Source organism: Mixophyes fleayi, chromosome 12, assembly GCF_038048845.1.
Source record: "Mixophyes fleayi isolate aMixFle1 chromosome 12, aMixFle1.hap1, whole genome shotgun sequence".
NCBI classification, from domain to species: Eukaryota; Metazoa; Chordata; class Amphibia; order Anura; family Limnodynastidae; genus Mixophyes; species Mixophyes fleayi.
This window is the reverse complement of record NC_134413.1, coordinates 17,076,169-17,099,597: the sequence shown is the minus strand read 5'-3', so window position 1 is coordinate 17,099,597 and position 23,429 is coordinate 17,076,169. Positions and strand designations below refer to the sequence as shown.

Below are 23,429 nucleotides of genomic sequence, written 5' to 3'. Positions count from 1 at the left end.
CCATAGACACTGCTGAGCAAGCCAAGTGTCACTCACTATAACCCTGCTGACTTCTGCTATAAACAGTGGCAGATCAATGAGAATGATGGGTGTCAGCGTTTAAAGGAAAGCGATTTTCTTCACAAAGAAAACCCATTTATAAACAAAAAAAATAAAGCTGCAGGGTGTACAATATTGATGCAGCCCCCCTGTCTTTGGGGTGGTCTAAGTGTATAACCCTTTTATAAAGAAGATTAACTTCCTATTTAAATGTCCAAGTAATGAAAACATTTGGACTGGGATGTAGTGATCTTACATAACACAGATGATGACTATGGCACGAATACATCTAACTAAAAAGGAGAAAACTTTGGAGCATTTCAGCGCCCTTCATATACCACACAATAAGCAGTAGACTAATTCCTAATTATATTATTTAAAGTCCTAGACGTTATAGTAACATAAGTTATATAAGACATTGCAGTCGCCTCTTTCAATCAATGCAGGTAACTGCTGCAAGCAACTGTGTTTTATCATCCATCATCATAATCAAATTTGCCAGGTAGGTCGTTAAGTAGAGTATATTGTTCATCTTTATATTTCCTGTAAAAAGTAGCTTGCTTTGTTGCGCTGCCAGGGAGAAATCAGTACAACTCAATAAAACAGTGATTCCCAAACTTTTTCAGTTCGCAGCACCCTTAGAGTCTCTATATTTTTTTCAAGGCACCCCTCTAAAATAATTACCGAGCAGTCCCGTTTTTAAGTATTTGAGTCAAAATAACGTAATAAGAAATACTTATATATTATTTTTGCAAACAACTTACTAAATCCAAGGGAAGAGAATATTTTTATATTTGTTTCAATTATATTTCTGTCAAAGAATAATTTACAGCTAATATTAAGAGGAATAAGATCAAACAAAATAAAACAACATGTACAAAAATAATCACACTGTGCCCCTTCATCCACACACACACACACTGTCTGCCCCCTCTTCATCCACACACACACACACACTGTCTGCCCCCTCTTCATCCACACACTGTCTGCCCCCTCCTTCATTCTTTTGCCCCTCCATTGCTGTTTCCTTTCACCTACCGCTGTTTCTTTACTTACCATACTTGGCCTTCTTTCTTCTATTTCTTCTGTCTTCTCTTCAATCTTCTTACCATGGCGGCGCCTGGGACCCAGTACCCTCTTCTCTCCTGCTGCTTCTCACTTAATATTCAGTGAGAAGCAAGGAGGGAGGAGGATGCTGGGTCCCGGGCGTCGCCTGATTGGTAAATTGTTTTTTTTATTTTTGTCCCCTGGCCGCGTCACCCCTGGGATCCGCAGCGCACACTTTGGAAATCGCTGCAATAGACTCAAAGACCCCATTGAGTTTTGCCAGAACAGATGATTGTGTCCCCATCTTTCAGATTCACCATATGGGCCAAGAATGGCCCATGAGCAGTCCAGGATGTGCCGGGACCAATCTACAACAAAATCCATGCAAATTCTATTCCTACTGTTTCCGATTTGCAGCCTATTCTCAAGGGTGTCTTCACATAATAAGTCAATAATGACTTTATCTACGTCAATTTTGGCGGCAATGTTTTACTCAAGACAAGTGCAGTGAGGACTTATTAAAGTATTATGGAATTATATCCAGGCAGGCAAAGTGGTTAGCAATTCATGAGTTTGATTCCCAAACATCGCTATATCTGTGTGGCGTTTGTAAGTTCTCCCCAGGCGTTGTGTGGGCTTCTTTGAGGTGTTCAGATTTCCCTCCACAAAAAACCCCAAAACATACTAGTAGCTTAATTGGACATTGACAAAATGAATCCTAGTCTGTGTGTGCAAGTGTTTTGGAATTTAGACTAAGTTCCAATGAGGCAGGGATTGATGTGAATATATATTATATGTATGCAGATGATTATGATATAATCTCGTTTACACTGTGCCCCTCTCCTTTCCAGACATTTCCTCTGGTTGAGATAATCACTCTTGTTCTGGTGGAAAACACTTGTGAATGTCCCAGGGATTGGATAATATCCATCCCCTGAGATAAAGAATTGGAGAAAATCTAGTGTTTGGTTTCATTTGTATTACCTTCCAGACTTATCCTGAACAGGGTCCAGTTATATTTCTGTATAAGGCTCTTTAGCATTTGTTACTGAGCTCAAAGATAGGGTGCGTCCGGAGGTCTTTGCTCAAGCAGCCATCTGTGATCAGACTCAAGTCACATCCACCCTAACCATTCATTTTAATTACAAGTCAAAAAAAAAAGATCACCAATCCGGAATTTTGGAAGTACAGAGACTCTTCAAATATTTTAGAAAGCTGTACATTTATATGTCACACAACAGCAGAAAATATGCAAAAAAGTACAATGAAGAGAGAACTCCACCCAAAACCAAAAATTCACCTAGAAAATAGACCTCATCCGGCGAACTCGCCCCACTCCTGCCCAATGCCAACACAGACTTTTGTTATATAGTGTGTTGACCAGCGTCAATCTGACGAAGTGACGAAGGACATTAGTGGACCCAATGTCTACCCAAACCTGACTTTTCATTTTTGAGCATCATTAGCGTTTTAACTAACTTACAAGCTGATACAAAAATAATTATGATCTTATAACAATCAGATGCAAAGCAAAGCTTTAAATATAACCTTGTGTGTAACACATATTATTGAACAGCCAGTAAAATCTGAAAGTTATTAAGGACGTTACTAACAAATAAACCCAACACAAAAGAAGTCTCCTATCTGGCCCCAGGAACAACAATCGGATTAATGCCCTGAATCCACCAATCCAAGTATAATGAATCAATTATTGCTACAGATACCACTTTCAGATTAATAGGTACTCTGCCACCACCACCACTGACAGTATAAAAATCCTTTACTAAAACCACTGTTCTATCACCCGGCTTTGTGATAGTTAAACGTAGCAAGTCATACTGAGCTTGTAAAATAGGAAAGGAAAGGCCTGTTTGAACTAAAATAGAACTTTTACAATAAAAAATGTAACTAAAAAGAAACCAGTGTTTACAAGTGTATGCTTAACATATGTTACCCTAACATGCCAACTAAATGTATTTCAATATGCATGTACTCTTATTAACTAGCTGAGTGCAAGCTATTGTCCTGTTTAAAACCCCAATAGAGGAAACACAGTGTTTTCTGTTCTTTATTTTACAAGGCCATCAAACAGGAAGTCTGGTGTGCACAGAACAAAGCATTCCTCTCTAAATCCCTTCCACCCCTCCATAATTATTGCAAATACTTTATTTCAAGGCACATACATATATTTCTCAATATTAATAGTAGCGCACATAAAAACAAAAATGGATTTTATATTTACTTGTCCTTTAATGCTAAGCCAGCCCTATTTTTCCAGTTAAATTCACAGTGTGTCATAAACATGTAGATTTGTTGCCAATTCTCCCTTACCAGCCTCCCTGCAGTCCAAAATTATTGAGGAGGAAATTACTAATTATTTCCAGCCCAGCAAACATAACTGGCAGTGAATGAACACAGAACACAACCCAAAATGTTATAAATAGTTTAATAACCTGGCAGGGGTGCCATGCTCACCCAGAAGACAGATTTTAGAGCATTATTTCTAGTTGTGAAGTAGATGTTGACCCCCCTTGTACGGTTGGTGTTACTGTGGATTGGGGTGTTCTTCTCTTGGGATCTTGCATAGGTCTTTAAACACTTGTCTTTCTCAGAAACTCAACAGACAGCTGATGTGACCAATAGCCAATGTATAGTCCTATATGTCGGTATTCTTGTAAGTTACAGTAATTGTTTCTTTCAGCATGAAAAACTTCATCAATTATCTGCCTTTGTCCGTACCCATCCGATCTTCTTCCATGCTCTCTGTAATGCGACTTGTCCCATAAGAAGTGTAATAGTAAAATTTCTTTTATACCATTCTCTGAGATAGATCAGCCATTAGAAATAAAGAAAGGGGAGGAAAAGGCAGACTGTATTATATTGCATAATATCCATTACTAACAATAAATTATTGAATACAGTACTGCCAGAAATTAAACAATTTTGAATGCATGATACAAAACTGATTTGAGCCTGTTTATAGTGTATTTTACCAGCTGCAAAGAGTCTGGTATCCAGTAGTGTCACCATAGATACACTGGGGTACATTTATCAAGCTGAGAGTTTCTGGCGGGTTTGAAAAGTAGAGATGTTGCCTATAGCAACCCGATTCTAGCTGTCATTTTGTAGAATGTACTAAATAAATGATAACTAGAATCTGATTGGTTGCTATAGGCAACATCTCCACTTTTTAAACCTGCAGCAAACTCACAGCTTTATAAATTGACCCCACTGTATTATAAAGTACCCGTACAGCTATTCTACACCTGTCCCCTACACACATCTGCACATTAAACAAATATACAGATATTTAATGTGTGTTACTGCTGTATATTTTTTTATAAATTCATATATTCGATTATATTCTTATTATATGCCAACATGGCCGCTATGAATATTCAGGAGTTATTGATGGCAGTGGGAACAGCCCGTGTGCTCCTGAAAAGCCTTCTATAACTTGATCAAGCAGCCAACTTTCAATACAATGGCTCTCAGTGAGAGATCAGGGTCAGAGGAACTTCTGTCTGCACCAAGAGCTAATGTAAATAATGCCGAAGACATTTATGACAGTTTTTAGCTGTATTCTCTCAGCAATGGAATGTATATTAGTAACATTAATTTGAGATTACTTAATTATTCCCAATGCATAGTTGTTGTAACCCATTTTTTTTTTTTTTTTTATCATATCCAGGGCCGGATTAACCCGAGGTCTAACTGGGCTACAGCCCAGGGGCCTCGGGCATCCAGGGGGCCCTTCAAAGTCCTCAGCAGCATTATTGATCGGTCCGGGGGCGGGGGCGCCCCCAGCCCGATCAATGCTGCTGAGCACTGTCACTGTAGTCCTCCGTCCCCGGCGCTCAGTACTCTGCTTACTGAGGAGATCTCGCGAGTGAACTCTCGCGAGATCTCCTCAGTAAGGAGCTTACAGCGCGCTGGGGACGGAGGACTACAGTGACAGGTAAGCGCTTGGGTGAGCCCTCACGGGGTACGGGGGGGGGGGGGGGGGTGGCGGGTGGCTCACATTGGGGGCCTCACGGGGGAATGGAGGCGCCCTTAGCCCAGGGGCCTCCATTCCCTTAATCCGGCCCTGATCATATCGTGTAAATACTTCCTCATTACTTCTACTGCATAGAAACAGGACAAGGAGATACAAGGTTGACTGATAAGGTGCAGACATAAAACAGAGGGTAGAGAGCTCATCCTCCAATAGAACTTAGTTTTGAAAAGTTACAAAAAACTACTACTGGGATTTATAAAAAAAGGTATTTCTGAATGTCACGAAAATAAAACACATAGCGGGCACATGGCTATTACTTGTTTTTATATTAGCATTACAGAACTACGAGATAGAGAGCAAGTAATAACAATATTCTCTCAGGAGACACCTAGTGGCCACTTTATTAGTTACACCTGCCCTTCCTATGTAATTAATGCACAGCGACAGTATCATATGTGCAGACACTACTATTGAATAAAAAGGATTTACTATTTACCAAAGGATTATGCGTCATTCAAACGGAGGATGGACAAGACTAGATATTTACGTGTGATGCAGTAGCATCGTAAGCTGCCCGACAGGCCAGTATTAGTGGAAACTAGTACTATTAGACTAGCTGTGTCTTTCATTGTGCAGAGAAAAACGTGTGTACACGCTACAAGGATGTACAAGTATGTATCATTAGTGGTCTCAGAAAGTAGGGAGAGTACCTGTTGTAATATGCGTGTTTCTCAAAGTTTTTGCTTAGGAATTCCTTGTAAAACTCTGCCATTACTTCTGCGTTCAACGTTCTTTTGCGTCCTATGGAGGAGAGGAGACCTTTGGTAAGGATTGCCCATTCTTAGTATGTAATAAGGTTTGTGATGAGACAGCAAATCTACACAGATTATCATTCACTTCCTGTGCCACTCAGCGCTGAATATATTCACATGATAGTTAGCTCATGATATGGTTGAACTAATCACATACAATGGGGCAGCACGGTGGTGTAGTGGTTAGCACTTCTGCCTCACAGCGCTGGGGTCATGAGTTCAATTCCCAACCATGGCCTTATCTGTGTGGAGTTTGTATGTTCTCCCCATGTTTGCGTGTGTTTCCTCCGGGTGCTCCGGTTTCCTCCCACACTCCAAAAACATACTAATAGGTTCATTGGCTGCTATCAAATTGACCCTAGTCTCTCTCTCTTTCTGTGTGCGTTAGGAAATTTAGACTGTAAGCTCCAATGGGGCAGGGACTGATGTAAGTGAGTTCTCTGTACAGCGCTGCGGAATTAGTGGCGCTATATAAATAAATGATTATGATGATACAATCGGCTCTGTAATGTACCTCAGCTTATGGTATATCTGTATAAATATCCCCCCCCCCCATATAACCATTTTGAAGTTATCTTCTCTACCTTACTGGTAAAAATAAATTGTGAAGTAATTAACACAACTTTAGTCAGCTACATGCAATTATGCTAAATTGTAATTAAATTTAATAGAAGATGACATCTTTCCAATGTTTGTACTGAGTATACCAGCCATAGTTTTTTTTGTTTTCCTGAGTCTACGCCAAATGGTAATTTGTAATGTATGCTGTAATATGCTAGGCCACAAAAACTGCACGGACGGGTGCATGAATGTGCCTATTTGCAGGATGTTTGCTTTGCAACTGACCTGAAGACCTAAGAAATGGGTATTTGTACTATTACAGTGCCTCAAATAGCACAATTAATACTAAAATGATTTGTTGTGCACATCTGGGACATGAATACATTTGACTGTACCCTGGAAATATAACTCTTAATTTGCACATCTACTCTCAGACAGAGACTAACAAAATAAATGAGATTCATTTGCCCAGGGAGAGTAGTTATCACTAAACACAATGATTACAAGTAAGAACACCTCACCCTCTTCATCTCTCTGTTCCAGACCCAGAACACGGAGTCTTGAAGTAATAAATTCTTCTTTTTCCTGCGAGGAAAATAAAATAAATGAATATTCAATAACACAGTCTGGACGCACAGCTGAAAGGGGGGGGTTCTGTTTTCCTAACTAGGGTATGGCAACATGTGTGTGTTAAACCCCCCCAACACGCTTGGCCATCAAGGGGCTCCGAACAACCCAAGGTCCCAATGATGTGGCTAGGTTTGGGTATAAATACTTCCCAGCATGGAGACAGACAGCAGGTGATGTACTCTATAAAGGATAAGGCCTAGATGGGCTTGGAAGGCAGATGTTACACCAAGTTATAGAGCTGTGTTCACCATAATGGTGATTTATTGAGGACTGAAAAATAGGAATCTATGAGGACTGAACTATGCTACTCTCTTCAAAGCCAGACAGACTAAAACTTAAGTAGACAAGTAAATGCCAGCGGCTGACGAACTTTAAGGTTGAACCAAACATTCTGACTGTATTCGATAAATGTACAATATGTTTAATATGCCCTAAAGAAATAAATTGTTAAGTGTTTAGTGGACGCTTTGCGTTTCCAGATAAAGCCCATCCCAAATCATTGTCATGGGGTAAATAAACTACCCTAATAGTGACATTCTGTTATTCAACAGCCATTTACGCCAATTAGCCACAACATTAAAACCACTGAAGAGTGACGTGAATAACACTGATTATCTTGTTACAATGGTACCTGTCAAGGGGTGGGATATATTAGGAAAATTTAACTTGCCCATTTAAGAAAAATGGGCAAGTGTAAGCATCTGAGCGACTTTGACAAGGGCCAAATTGTGATGGCTAGATGACTGGGGTAAAATATCTCCAAAATGGCAGGTCGGGCGTTTCCGGCATGCAGTGGTTAGTACCTACCAACAGTGGACCAAGGAAAGACAACCGGTGACAGGGTCATGGCCGACCAAAGCTCACTGATGCGGCGGGGAGCGAAGGCTCGCCCGTCTGGTCCAATCCCACAAAAAAAGCTACTGTAGCACAAATTGTTGAAAAGGTTGCTGGCTATGATAGAAAGGTGTAAGAACGCACAGTGCAGCGCAGCTTGCTGCGTATTGTGCTGGTCAGAGTGCCCATGCTGACCCCTGTCCACCGCTGAAAGCACCTACAATGGGCACGTGAGCGTGAGAAGTGGAGCAATGGAATAAGACAGCCTAATCTGATGACGTACGTTTTATTTTCCATCATTTGGATGGCCGGGTGTGTGTCCGCGTTATTTACCTGGGGAATAAATGGTACTAGGATGCACCATGGGAAGAAGAAGGAAAGCCGGCGAAGGCAGTGTGATGCGCTGGGCAATGTTCTGCCGAGAAACCTTGGGACCTGGCATTCATGTGGATGTTACTTTGACACGTACCACCTACCTAAACACTGCTGCAGACCAAGTACACCCCTTCATAGCAACAGTATTTCCTGACTACAGTGGCCTCTCTTACCAGGATAAGCTGCCTTAGCTATATGCAGGTGACAGTCACTATTTAGGGAAACAGTAATGAGCTATAATCAAACGTGGCCTATGCCAAATTCAAAATGAAAGCTTAGGAAATAAATTAGCATTTTATTTATTTTATCATTTTACCAGGTGGAGTTTTACCTTAATAAATGTCACATTTTGATTTGCCCAAAATCTTTGATTCCAATCTTGTGTTTCCTGTCGTAGTTCCCTGAGTTTTCTTCCCAGCGGAGACTCATCCGCAGGAACAAAGTATTTTATTGGTCGAAGATTGGAATATCTATCAGGAGGACCGATCCAGTCATTTCTGGAGTCTGCTGGAGGGCAGAAGCTGATTACCTAAAAATAAAATATAAAACATTGCTAGAAGTGATCAAAAATATCTTCGGGATCGTAAACAAAGGCATAGAAAGACAAAGATAATTAAAGCAAAGACAGAACCTTGGACTCTGTCCTCGTTTTACTAGCATGTTCAAAACGCATTTAGTAACGTGCCTCAAATGTTCACTATCTACCATTTGGTACTATGTACTTAATGAGCGTTTCCATACAACACCATTGTTCCATAGAGCATTAGTGATGGTGAATGCTGCTGGTAATGTCAAAACGGACACAAAGTGAGAAGAACGCTGGTCAGAAAGTGTGTTCAGCTTCAAAACATGTTTAATAGGCTTTAAGAATGTGCATTAAGCACTTGAAATTAAACACCCAAGTAGACAATGTCTTAGATACACAAAGTAGAGGAAAACCATCATAAAGATGCTTTTCATAAAAATCTGAAAATTTTAAACAAATAAGTTTGGCCACTTTTTCCCCCAAAATGCAGCATTATTATTAATATTAATGTCACTGATTTGTAATGCAAATTTTAACTTAATTGATAAAATTTCACCAAGGGCTAGATTTACTAAGAAACGAGCTTAGTGGCAGTCTGAAACCGTCACACATCGCCGGCGGTTTAGTGGTCCATTTATTAAGGTGCAAAATTAATTTATAATTTACTTATGAAGAAAATATTTTTCAAAAAATGTTGAGTGGGCGACATTATCGCATTATTGAATTATTATATTACTTTGGCACTATATAATGCCAAAATGTGCAATCAAAACAATAATATTCACCATTAGCAATCAGTTATTATTAATATTATATTTGTTGCACAATTTGGCATTACATAGTGCCAGATTAATATAATAATTCAATAATGTTATTACATTTTTTTTCCTCATAAGTAAATTATAAATTGATTTTGCACCTTAATAAATAAATAAATGATTGCCTCAATAATTTATATATGATTGATGCTTCCACTTATGTTCTGAATGTCAAAATAGATCAAACAGCAGCAGTTTGAGCAATCTGGCCACTCACAACCACCTCTTTCATTTTGGCCGTATGGACGGCTGTTTTGAAAACCCCAGCTCAGTAAATCTAGTGGTTTGTATGTTCATCATTGTTAAAATCGGGGTGGCGATTTGTAAAGAGGTGGCTTTGAAAAATGTCACTTCTGGCTGTTTTAACGGCGGTTTGGGCTTTAGCAAATCCGGCTGTTTCTAAACCGCTGGAAAAATAGCCAAAAAACAGCGGTTTGTCCAAATTACCCTTTAGTAAATCTAGCCCCAAGTGTCTGTTATGTTATGACACTAATGTACAATTAATAAAAATGCATTAAAACCGCATTTATAGTTTTACTTGAAGTTTCAGTGAGTTTTAATACCTTGTATTATAAAGTAAATGCAGGTTAGTGAATTAAAAATAGTTTGGAAAGTGTTTTAAATGCCTAAAAACAGTGCTAAGACCTTTATATCATGATGCTTTGAAATGAACAACTGAAACCAATTATTAATGAATTTTACATTAATGCAAGTAGCACATAACTGCATTTATACCAGTTTCTTGTAAACTAGTCCTAAGGAGAACATTTACTTATAAGCTACCCCTGTTCATAAAGCTTTATAGAACAGCGACATCTGCAGGACTATGAACGCTATAACATACTCAAAAAAGTCAGTCCATTTTTAATACTGCTCTCCTTTAAAAAAGGAATTAGTCATAAACATTGAAAACATTTATATTAGAGATGTATATTCATTTTTCTAGCAATGATAAATGTTTACTGTACACTGGTCAGATATTTAAACCAGACACATATGAAAGTATAGGAGCAATATAATTTTCTACAAATATGGCACGGATATATCTATGACATAGCAACAAGCTCACATACATGTTTGTATAACGACAACTGTGACTCATTTCGGACAGAGACATTGGTTTTATAATGCTTATTTGCCTGTCAATATACATTTTATAAACTGAGGTGGCCTTACTGCAGATTGATATTGCAGTCAATTAACAGATTTTACTAGATCATCCCAGTAGGGAGAGTCAGGAACAGTAACCATGGTTCAATTTTGAATGAATAAAGCATTTTGTTTCAAATATTTGATTTGTGTGTAAAATTACTGTATAGGGATAGTTGACATATATCCAAAACTTCCATATATGGTTAAAAATGTGTCCTGGTGATTATTCTTGTGTCACTGAAATTGTTTCTATTGGTCAATATTGAACAACCCTACAACAAAATAAATCATATCCTGTATATTGGGAGACATTTTCTCTATGTTAGTATAATGTAGGCTTCAAACATTCATGTTTATTGTAGTATTTCAAATGAAAACAATTGCCTTAGAATAACAACCAATAAACGGGTCAGGATTGTGGCGATTGATGAGATTTAAATGTCGCCAACTTTGGTCTATGATGTGTATTAACCCCAACATGATTTTAAAATAAATAAAGTTAGAAAAAGTTATTTAACCCTTCATGATCTCAGATGACTTTCTCATATAAGAACAATTGCCAGGTATGCAAATGTTGGTGCCAGCTTCCAGCATCTACTCCCAAAACCAATTTGAGCCAATATGGATTCAAGCAGAATCCTATACAGGTGCACAGTATAAGCTTTAAAAAAAACACTTCTTAATAAACAACAAACTGCAAACCAGTAGCAAATAAGTTGCAATATATCACATATTAGTAGCAATGCTCATTGACATGCGTGATCTTAGTATAGTAATTATAAAAGTTAGTATATATATATTTTATTTTTTTTGTTTAAAAGTATACTTTATTTTGAATAGACAAAAATGAATAAGTGAATGATAGTGGCAGGTTTTAGTAACAGAAGAGGCAGAGTGTGTGTATATGTGTGTATATATGTGTATATGTATGTGTGTATATATGTGTATGTGTATGTGTATATATATATATATATATATATATATATATATATATATATATATATATATATATATATCTATATCCTGTCATGACATTATTATATTCAGGATATACAGATGGGGAATGGCTGCCGCGGGGGATTCTGGGTAGCGGTCACACAGGACAAAGGCGGGATTATAATGGCGTCACCTTGGCTGGGCCCGGTCTTCGGTCAGTGGTTTCTGTGTATAGACAGCGGGAGAGCGGCAGTCGGGCGGTCGGAGAGCGCAGTGCAGTTACTCGGACACAGACCGCCGCCATCACCCCCCGCCCCTTCAAAACAAAACGAAAAAAAAAAAAAGACAGAAAAGAAAATGGCGGCGCTTTACGGCAGAACGTCAGCTCCGGTGTCGCCATGGCAACGCGGGAGTTGCGTAGACGGCCCCCCGCCAGCGAGACAGCCGGGCCCATGGTGACCCGCCACCGACCCGGGACCCACTGAGTGGGCTCTCCGGGCACCGGAGGAGGGCGTGGCGTCATCTACAGGTGACCAGTGACCCCGCAGCGGGTGAGAGGTGAGTGACCCGAGACATTATCTGCAGAGACATCTCCACACCGGGTTATAGTCACAGATCAGCCAGTAGTCATGTTATGTCCCTTATTATCCTTACTGTGCATGGTATTGGGAATAATTAAGATTTTTGAGCTTAAGAGGCAGACACTGCTGACACCATAGCATCCCCCTATGTGGCATGGCCATGCTCCTTAAAGGGACCTTCACAATAGAGAGGTATGGGCATAATGTTCTCATTTTATGTAGTCTGTATGTTCTGTATTTTAACTGTTTTATCAAGTAGACATTTTATTGCAGACCGTTCAAATGAGTGTAATCTCCCACTGTGGCTCTTGGACCAAAAAAGGTGATGACCCCCAGATCCAAAGAAAGCGACTATCATCAGCAGCTATTTATATAGCGCTACTAATTCCGCAGCGCTGTACAGAGAACTCACTCACATCAGTCCCTGCCCCATTGGAGCTAACAGTCTAAATTCAATAACACACAAGCACACACACTAGGGTCAATTTAATAGCAACCAATTAACCTACTAGTATGTTTTTTGGGAGCGGGGGAGTAAACCGGAGCACCCGGAGGAAACCCACGCAAACACAGGGAGAACATAAAAACTCCATACAGATAAGGCCATGGTCGGGAATTGAACTCATGACCCCAGTGCTGTGAGGAATAAGTGCTAACCACTAGGCTGCTGTGCTGCCCTGTACCAGAGACTTCTCTATTCAATTGACTATCATTAGGCGAGTGACCTTTGACAACAACTGTCCCTTATTATTAGAGACAGGTCATCTCCATGCAACTGCAGTCCATTATAATTATTACAGACTGGTCACCTAACATTATCGCTTCACTTTCACTCAGTCTCATCATGAACTAGATATCGCCCTACTAGAGAGCGTTTGAGAGACTATTATTAGTGGACGTGCAAAAGTTCTTTGTTAACCTAGAATATCATTGGATCACGTTCATGTTCAGAGCCCGATTTCACAGTGAATTCACAAGCAGCCTGTCATCATTTCTCCCAAACAGAAACTTTAGAGCACAACTTCTTAAAAAGAATAGTCTTCATTAAGCACTCCACCCTTATTGAAACCTCACCCAACAACCACAGAGCGAGCTAAATCTCTATTACCTGGAATCCGGACATGGCCCCGTTTTGTGCTGTGACTGGGACTCTTACAGATGCTCTTAGACACGTAGATAACACACGCAGGAAGTAGCTCCTTAAGAGTACATGAGCGGCATCCTATCCAAGCATACAGGCAGTACAAGCAGCAAGTTCCCCATGCACCTAAGGAGCACTCCCAACACATTCACTGGAGATCATTCCTAAATCATTTTGTACAGGTAGGTAAGGAGTGAAATCTTACTTGTTGAATGCACAAATTAGAAACTTTTTCTTTATTTATTTTTTTATTTTTAGACTGCGTTAGTCGTTTGGCACATTCCAGAGCTAGTACTGTCATGTTAAATATGTGCAAAGCAGATCTACATCCTAATCCTATTACAGAGTCTCTATTGCAGAGTGCTTTATGTGTTTGGACGAGGGGTTATGTCTGTGCGTTTTCTGTATCTTCAATTAAAATAAAAGTAAACCTAGATTTTGGTTTTAAAGCTCCATGTAAAAAACACTTGTTTGTGAGGCTGTCCATGAATAGAAGGATAGGAATTGAGCCAATTCAATCCATAATTCATTTAAACCGTTTTTATTAACAGACTCTACTATAACAATCTTGTGGGTAATAAAATATATGACATCAATTACAAGTTGTGGAGCCTTAACAAGTCCATGACAATAATACAATTAGAAATGAATCAAGGATAATTTGACATTTTCATTGTGTCTCAGAATAGAAATAAGATTGGTTATGCTCTCTTTATGGTCATTTTTTAGGTGGTACAGTCATTTAAATGATCATATTCCAAGTTAATTACACAGCAGCCCCTGTATACTATGAACAGCAAACCACTAATCTTCGGCTACACGGCATTCCCAATTTTATTAATGATACGGATGAAGGTGGCCTAGCTTGTCTCTTCCCAACTGCTGACATAACTTCTAGCTCAGTAGATTGCTACTACAAACATTAATAATTGCTACTCACTACCTGGCTTTTCTAAGAGCACTACGGTAGCTGTGTGCGGTCAAACCGTCTTTATAGGAAAAACATGTTCTAGAAGGCTACACGGACCTGGAACCGATTCAAACAACAGCCTTTGTCATACTGTACAGAGCTGCGGAATTAGTGGCGCTATATAAATAAATGGTGATGATGATGATACTATGCTTAAAATAAGTGATATCATTTATACTGGATTACATTATTTCAAAAGTATCATCCTTTGCTGAGTAAGAGATGTCTCGTCTTTCGCATCGTGGATTGTACTGTACTGTATATACTGAGGTCAAAGAAAGTAACATAATGCAAATGATCTGCTCTCATTTTCAATTTTTTTTAGCAGAGACATTTAAACAGATGAATATAGTGTGGAAAGTCATCATCGTCATCACCATTTATTTATATAGCGCCACTGATTCCGCAGCGCTGTACAGAGAACTCATTCACATCAGTCCCTGCCCCATTGGAGCTTACAGTCTAAATTCCCTAACACACACAAAAGTCTAAATTAGGATACATTTCTATTCAAAAGGCTGTTTCATGATGTATGTCAGGGACTAGGGTAAAATTTCCCAGATATATGGCAGTGTGCCATAAAGCCATAGCTGTGCTAACATATACGTAGATATAAGAGAACATATGATATAACTGCAGCATCTCACATTATTTAATGGCACTTGGTTCCACTAAAAGTACAACTATTAATAATTGGCTGTGGCCACTTTAGTCAAATACTTCGGTTTATGATGATATCATCCAGCCGTGTAAGAGCATGTTATGCTGGGGAGGAGGATGCGTTTCTGTTGGTCAAAGAACTTAGGAAAATTAGGTGAGAAACGGGCATCTTCTCTTAATAATTTATTTCACATGAGTGGGCGGAGTCTGTTTTTTGCACCGCCAATTAGAGCGGACCTACACACGGTAGTGATGTACATTTTATGGGTTGAACCAATGTTTTTAACTAAGAACAAGGGACCTCATTGAAGTAACATCTTGTGCCTCAGTGATGTTGCTAGTGCAGTGGATCCCAAACTTTCTCAGTTCAAGGCACCCTTAGGGCCTCCATAATTTTTTCAAGGGACCCCTAATCCAAAATAATTACCAAGTAGTCCCTTGCCTCGCTTACCACCGGCCCTGGCCGCGGCACCCCTGTGAGATCACCGCGGCACACAGTTTGGGAACCACTGTGCTAGTCAATTCCTGGGCTAAATGTTGGTTCAGACCAACAATGGCTGCTTCTGCTATTTGCAGGTAATGGGTCCACTTTAATAAAGCATTAGGTGAACTTGTATAAAAGCACATAGTGCATAACTAGGTTAAGCTGCAACGTTTGCTCATTAAGTCAAGTGACACTGTCCTGGAGAAGCCACACCTGGCTTATATTTATATTTCCACATGTCATATTTATGACTAATACTAGGAAGGTTACCCATTTATGCAGTTCAGACTCAATGTATTGTCCCCTATCTCTCTCATGTTACATAGGCAATGTATCAGCTCTTAGAATTGTAACCAGCAGTCATGGCTTCTGATGCCTCCATGGACTATGTGCCCTGCTCGATGTTACCCTGAGTGTGCAGCCCTATTCTACAGGCACCCGGCTTCTTACACATTGAAATGCAACACTAGTCAAAAGCGTAGACATAACATTGTATTTATACCTTGCTTTAAGCATTCTGTATCTTGGGGAGAGTGCCAATACAACTACATTCTATTTTACCAGACTATGGTCCATTTTGTCAGAAGCCAAATTAACCTGCTAGTATGTTTTTGGACTGTGAGAGGAAACCGGAGCTCCCAGAGGAAAGCCACTCTACAACTCCACACAGATAGGGTCCTGGTCGGAATTGAACTCATGACCCCAGCTCTGTGAGGCAGTAATGCTAACCACCTGAAATAATAATTGGACAGTTTATTTGAAAGTACTTTTTTCCCTACTATATGAATTGTTAATAATTGCACATTCTGATATCTGCTCAGATATGTGCTCGGTCACAAAAATGCCACTACTGGCTGTGTTAACAAAGAATTGAGGATCACTAGTTGTCCAGTCTCCCCACAACTTTACTTGCAGACATATAACCACAGAAAAGCAAAGAGTACATGCCCTTGTCCTGGTTTGTTGGGGAAATCGCTGTTCTCTTTGGATACTCTTCTGAAATGTGTTCCAGAACACAGTGAGGTTTTAGTAGCGATGTGTTCCTAGCTGCAGTGGGATTCAAAGCAGCACACACTTTCTCTGCATTATTATACTGTGTCACTGGCAAAACAGTCCCTGCTGCTATTTCTGGTTGCTCTGTTGTGGCATTTAAATTCCGTTCAGGAAGCTGAAACCACATCTTTATGATGCATGAATCTGATGTAGGGCAGAAAAAGGTGAAATACAAAGCAAAGCATGTCAGTTAAACTTGCTGTTTCTCTATCGTATGCGAATCCATAGATATGCAACATATACACAGCCTTTGTTACTTTGCACTAATCAGACAAGCTCTGGCCTTGCACTGCTATTGCCGAGAAGCACATTCCTCCTAAGCAATAGATTTAATTATAACATTTAACAAAAGGCTTGGGAGATCAAGAGATTCATATTTTATATGTGATGTGAGTGTTATCTCTGAAAAGTATCATGTTTCTTTTTTTTTCAGTTAACATTATAAACAAAGACCTTAATGAGCATGGATATGGGTAATCAACATCCTTCAATCACAGCCCTTCAAGAGATCCAACGGAAAGTCAAAGACCTTGAGCAAAATGTGGCTATCTTCAGTGGCTTGCCGAGTGACCCCGAGTACCGAAAGCTGGAGAAATCCCTTACTAAAGAACTCTTTGAAATTGAGTCCATTGACACTGAAGGAAAGGGGAATGTTCAGCAGGCCCAAAAGAGAGCAACTGAGGAGGTCCAGAGGTTACTCCTAGAATTGGAGCAGATTGCAAACCATCCCTGCAGGCTTGAGATTGAGAAGATTTTTAAGGAATTGCAGAGTCTCGTAGCTCAGCAAATCGCACCTTTGTATGGGGGGAGAGGCTGTATCACAGAGGAATTTGAGGAAGGGATTCAGAACAATCTTATGAGACTCACACAAGTCAAAACAGAGGGAAAAGCCTCTCTAAGAAAAGCTCGGTATCGCACATTAACTAAAGTTCTTGCCATTCAAGAAATACTAGAAAATTGTTTAAAACAACAAGTTCTCGCCCTCCCTCTCTCCACAGAGGCGCATCCATCCATCTCCAAAATTAATTCTATTATGTGTGAGGTGAACAAGGCTAGAGGCAGCCTGATAGCACTTCTGGCGGGCGTCAATGAATGTGAAACCTACAGACACTTATCCTGCGTTCTCTCCGGGTTAATCGCAGACCTGGATGCTTTAGATGTTTCTGGCCACGTAGAAGTGAGAAACTATAGAAAAGAGGTAGTCCAAGAAATCAACAGCTTGTTCATCTATTTGGATATCGAAGAGGAAGCCCGCTTCACCAGCGCTTACGACCTGGCCAAAAATCAGTCTATCATCAAAATAGAAACAATTCGCAAGAGACTGGCTGAAATAAAAGCCAGTCTTTTCGAGAGACTTCAGAATGTGTCTGACATTCATGTGGGGACCAAGTCTGAGCTACAGCGTCTCATTGCCCAGTTAGACGAAGTGAGCGTGGAGAGAAATCCTTGTATTCGAGAAGCTAGAAGGAGAGCAGTGGTGGAAGTCCAGACAGTCATCACATACATCGACTTGAAGGAGGCTCTTGAAAGGAGAATCAACGCCGTTGAGCAGGTGAATACAGATCATCCATCGCACATCGCTGTATGGAAAGTTCTCTGTTGTCTATCGGAGCTTCAGAAAGATGTCCTCACCTTCGATGGCAACAGAGCAGATAAAAGTTACATACTATTGGAAGAACTCATCACCAAGCAGCTACTCGCTCTAGATGCCATTGATTCACAAGGGGACGAACGTTCAAAAGCCGCAAGAAAACAAGCAGTAAAGTTGGCCAATAATATCCTTGGCTATCTAGATATGAAAACCGATGAGTGGGAATATTAGGACTTTCTGTAGCTAAACTTGCACATAACTAATGATTGTAGAAAGAAAGAAAATCACGAGTGGTCGTTATTGTAAAGTGTGATTAACATTCTATACCAGACAGTTGTAAATCATATTTTTCTCACTTTCTCTTTTCTATATACTTTTTTCTTTTCTTTGTTTTCTTATTTTACTTTCCTTTATCAATATTTTTCAAAAAACCATTCCTAACTTGATTAATTGAAAGAATACACATATAATATCATTGCTCTGAAACAGATACACTGCATACAGCTTAGATATTAGCACTTATAAACACTTTATTAGGCATTGAGACTTATTAATATGTTGCAGAGAGCATTAATGTGTTGTAACCTATAGCAAGTAACCAAAGAAAAAAGATTTTAGCCATCTAGAATAGCCCAGCTAATGAAAGTCGACATCTGATTGCTTGCTATGGGTTAGTGCTTGTGCATTGATATTATTAGTTAAAGCCCTACTATGGTGTGGGTGTATCCAATTCTTTTCCTGCAGCTAATGGTAACCACTTGGGTTAATAATGGGGAACACCAAGCATCAGGTTAATTATTAACCCTAGACCTCTCTGTCCCCAGTTAGTAGAACTATCAGCTTTTAGTCTGATTTCTGCAGGCTGCTTTGCCTGGAGAAGCAACTTGCATTCGGTGGCAGTGGTGAGTATGTCCCTGATTGGTTGGAGGAGTTAACTGATTTCTTGAAGTTTTTTTCTAAGAGAGCTTGAATGTGAGCAAAGCTAAAGGCATATTTATTAGTGTTTCATAACCCCAATCAAATATTACCTTCATTCAATTGCACTAGACTACTAATAATTGGTTGCTTTGAGTTGCTGTATCTTTTATGCTAATTGCACCATGTTATTAGAGTGGACCTGTCCTCCACACGCTACATATCTGACAATACAGTAGATAGGTAAACATTGTTATTTAACGTACCATATTTTTATGATCAACCTTTATACAAGGCCCACGTGTTACACAGCAATTTAGAGAATTTTTAATCATTCACATCAGACTGCATTCTTCCACGTTCTCCTACATGAAAGTACAGAGATGCTGATAGGAGCCCTTATTGGGAATATTGGAATTACTGAGAAGTTACACACACATACTGAGGGACAGTTATCAAAAGAAAACTGATATGCAGGAAAAATGTGTTGTAATGTAGCAACCAAACAATTTGTCATGTGGTGCTTAGGAAATTAAAGCAAATGTGATTGGTTGTTACAGCAGCTTTACCATGTGCACCAGTTTTCATAAATGTCCCCAGTTAAATGCCATATCTAGCCCCACAGCCACTGCCGGGGTTGCCTTTTAACTCCCATCTTTATAGTGGAGCAATATGGATTTATGACATTCCTCTCCTTATTACAGCTTACCAGAATGTATATTGGGTACAGTTCACACCTGCACATGTTGTGTGGGTGAACACATGAGATTAATTAAATACCTGTAATGTGCATCATGAATGTGGGTTGCTATATGGATAACAGTGTGTCATCTACATGGTGTAATGTCTTGTGTTCAGCATTAGTAGTTCCTATGAACACTTTGTTTTCCCACAGTACAGCGTAACTGTTACAGGAGGTGAAATGCGTTTCACTCATATATCACATGCACAGGGATGAACTGACTCTTACACTGCCTATATACTATACTGTTGCTCTCGAAATGTCAATGAGGTTTATTTATTTTTGATTGTATGAAAAGGTCCATCAAAAGCTTTGTGTTTTATGTAACATGAATTTCATAAACATTGTAAGTACAGAAAAGAACAATTGGTAAAATCAGTAATGCCACTCTGTCAGATCATAGGATTCTGGGACTGCCTTGGTGTCCCGGCAGTGTTGGAATATAAGGAGACGGCTCGGGGTGGCTCCGGCTCCCATTTGCCAATCCATGCCCCAATCCCAGCTGGATTATAGGTATTGGCTTCCTATTGGTCAGCACATTTACACCCCCTAGGCTGCTCACCCAGCACTAGCTTTTGCTGGGGTTGGGAATTAAAAAGCCACAGCACTGGTCCTCTTAGTGGCCCTGCATATCATAACTATGGTGCCTGCTATGTCTTTTGTGGAATAACAATTTACTAATAACCTGTATTATGTTAAAGAAAAGCCATACGTACTTATGTCACATGACTCCATTTAAAAGTGTTCCGTTATGGAATGTATAGGCAAAACACCAACATATGAGGATTATACAAGCAACTTGTTTTGATTTTGTAAAGGAAATATATCTTTAACGCATTATCTGTAGCACGGTACGATAGGGGGCAAAAATTGGTAACACAAATTTAAATACAATGGAGAAAGAAAGTTAAAAGACCTTGTTATAGCTTATTAAAGTTAACTTTTTGGCTTTCTGCATTAATGTGCAGCTCATTTTGTTAATTCAGTTTGATTGTAGTAACTTTTTGGAGCTGATACTGAAACCAACTGCTATATTGACATTTCATGCATTGAATGCAGCCATTGCTTTGATGGATATTCGTTTGGATTTTTTTTTTTTTGATGTTGTAAAATAAAATGTACATATTGCTGTTGTATGACTGCTTTTACAACAATTTCTCCAGCTACATTATTGGTTTGTGCTGTTCTGGAATATGAGTTTGCTGGCATGTTTGAATTTTGTGTTAAAGTCTAAGTCATCAACAAACAGTGATGTCATGTTTCGGGCTGAACAAATATTCAATTCACTAGGAACTAGTAACATCATTGAAGATATGTGATGTCACTAGATTCTAGCAATCTGATAGGCTGTTTTTTTCACAAATATTGATTTAGTCCACACTGTGCGTAGATGGAAGGTGCGCTATAAGGGTACCCATGGAACTAAACTAACTTGATATGTTGTGAAAGAGGTTGAAATGTTCCTATTAATGAATGTCAAATCAGCTGTGTTTACTCAAACTGACTTGGATCAATAAATAAACGGTCCTGTTAGCTTTGAGTTTTCTTTGCTTTCATTTTTATACAGCACCTTACTGGCCACTTTGAGAGGCATAATCATGATTTTCATATTTGCACACAACACCTGTCAGATGGAATGTGTTATGATTCCTAGCGAACTCAGGAAGCAGCAACAGAAGTATAATAAAGCAAAGGTCTTTATTCAGGCAAAATACATAAACAAAGATTCAGTACTTGGGATATGCAGATTTCCAGGTTGCAGTATAAACAGGTATAACTCAAATCCACGGATATGAACAGGTGAGATCAATGGCAGAAAAGTCCACAGAGCATCAAGTTCCAAGTAATGACTGATACAGATAACTAGCAGGGACAAGTATTAGGAGTTACCACAGTCCAGGAGGCACGAGGCTGTCCAGGGAAGCAGACAAGCCGAGTCCAGTGATCAAACAGAGATCAGGTTAAGCAGAATCCAATAGCCAGGCAGAGATCGGGGTCACAAGCGAAATGGCATAGTCCAGCAATTAAGCCGTGGTCAGGGCAACAGGCAAACAAACAGGGTCCAGGAATCAGACAGAGGGTCACAATGGGAGATCAACATCAGAAGCACAAACACTGGAACAGGGAGGAACCAGCAGCAGCCAGGGATTAAAGATAAACTGCGCAGAGTTTGAGGCAGGTATTTCAAGCTGTGGGACAGGTGCAGTTCTAATCAGGCAAGGGGATTAACTCCTACAGACATGGTGATAAGTTCAGGAACCGAACAGCAGCACCTCTGATGTATTTGAGGTACTGCTGCTACATAAAAAGAATAGGCAGAGTCGTGACAGGATGTTAAAATACTAGGTTACGTTTTAGGGTTTAGTTACACTAAAAATAAGGACTCTTCTTTAATTGTTATCAGTGCCCTCCAAGCTGCCTCAAACTTCTCTATTCATTACAAAATTTATAGTAAGGTAAGAAATGGTAGGGAATGAGAGATTGAAATACTTGTATGACCATCTGTGGACTTCATGGTGTAAGAGAGACCTAGGAGCTTGTGCAATTGTATTTGAAACATAGGTCTGTGTGCTGAGCCCTGTTACAGGAAGTGGTCATCAAAGTGTTCCTGTAGCCAAACCACGTGCTTCTTACAGGTGATTCACAGCATTTGACATGTAAATGCAGGATGTCTGTACAGCCTAAAAACTGGCTCCACTACTATTGTCTAACACATCCAAAATGGCTGATTCAATCATGTGATTTGAGATAAAGCAAAATATCTGAATCTGAAACAGGTCAATGTGTCATAAAATTGAATGAATCTCTCTGTCTCTCATCATGAGCTATTTCTAATGTTTGTTTTCTTACTATGCTTCATGACCACACCCAACTTTTAAGGTTCAGATCTCATGGCTTTGTCCTAGGACTCCCCCCGTTACCACACATGTTACAAACAGATTATTGCTCTTGCTTATATCTTACCATGTCCGCAACATATCACCTTTTTATATTTAATATTATTAGTATTTTATATTTGTATTGTATCCAAACCATTAGATGCATATAAGTTTTCTACTCACATATTTCAGATGCTTTGCTAACTACATTTAATCATCCATTATGAGCATTCTAATTTATTCACTTAACATTAACAGTTTAAACTCCCAAATGAAGGGAACAATTGCATTAATGCATTCAAACGAATGAGAGGTCTTGTTTTCTCTGAAGAATTACTAAAGGTGGCAGAGTTTTGCTTTAACATAACCCTGAACTCTAATTTAGATAGGTCCTCTGACATTTGACAATCCGTTTGATCAACCCAGTCAGGAAAAGATTAGCTACTTTGATAAAAACCTATGACTAGTATGGTATCTGAAGAATGGGAATGCAAAATCATACCCTCATTACACATCATAACGTGTATTCTAGAATAGATTACGTTTTTGTGAACTCTAGCCTAGCACGCAGCCAGTTCCATATAAATAGATATTTTGCAGCCCAAATGCTCCACCCTGCTCAATGGAGAATGGATTCAAGAAATCAATCAAATCCACACTGATGGGATTAAATTAGCCATTCAAGA

The 23,429-nt window shown here is 39.4% G+C and overlaps 2 protein-coding genes across 3 annotated transcripts; one reads left to right on the top strand and one right to left on the bottom strand.

Moving 5' to 3' along the window:
* Positions 1 to 3,515: 3,515 nt before the first annotated feature.
* Positions 3,516 to 12,210, bottom strand: COA8 (cytochrome c oxidase assembly factor 8). Its single transcript, XM_075192201.1, has 5 exons — positions 11,921 to 12,210; positions 8,627 to 8,824; positions 6,978 to 7,041; positions 5,794 to 5,884; positions 3,516 to 3,907 (listed from the first exon to the last, which is right to left on the bottom strand). Exons 1-5 carry the CDS (start codon positions 12,179 to 12,181, stop codon positions 3,802 to 3,804), a joined length of 720 nt encoding a protein of 239 aa, XP_075048302.1. The 5' UTR covers positions 12,182 to 12,210; the 3' UTR covers positions 3,516 to 3,801.
* On the top strand, positions 12,163 to 21,404 carry BAG5 (BAG cochaperone 5). 2 transcript variants are annotated; one of them, XM_075192199.1, is made up of 2 exons: positions 12,163 to 12,285; positions 17,050 to 21,404. In XM_075192199.1, exon 2 carries the CDS (start codon positions 17,074 to 17,076, stop codon positions 18,436 to 18,438), a length of 1,365 nt encoding a protein of 454 aa, XP_075048300.1. In that variant the 5' UTR covers positions 12,163 to 12,285; positions 17,050 to 17,073; the 3' UTR covers positions 18,439 to 21,404. The 2 variants fall into 2 exon arrangements, with proteins under 2 accessions (XP_075048300.1, XP_075048301.1); XM_075192200.1 differs by lacking the exon at positions 12,163 to 12,285 and adding an exon at positions 12,353 to 13,631.
* The last annotated feature ends 2,025 nt before the right edge of the window (positions 21,405 to 23,429 follow it).

Excerpts from the sequence above, each read along its gene's own strand:
- COA8 (XM_075192201.1), bottom strand. The coding sequence starts at position 12,181 with ATGGGCCCGGCTGTCTCGCTGGCGGGGGGCCGTCTACGCAACTCCCGC. Across the intron at positions 5,885-6,977 it reads GGAACAGAGAGATGAAGAGG|GACGCAAAAGAACGTTGAAC; the intron begins GTGAGGTGTTCT and ends TCTCCTCCATAG. Across the intron at positions 3,908-5,793 it reads AAACACGCATATTACAACAG|AGAATGGTATAAAAGAAATT; the intron begins GTACTCTCCCTA and ends GATCTATCTCAG.
- BAG5 (XM_075192199.1), top strand. The coding sequence starts at position 17,074 with ATGAGCATGGATATGGGTAATCAACATCCTTCAATCACAGCCCTTCAA.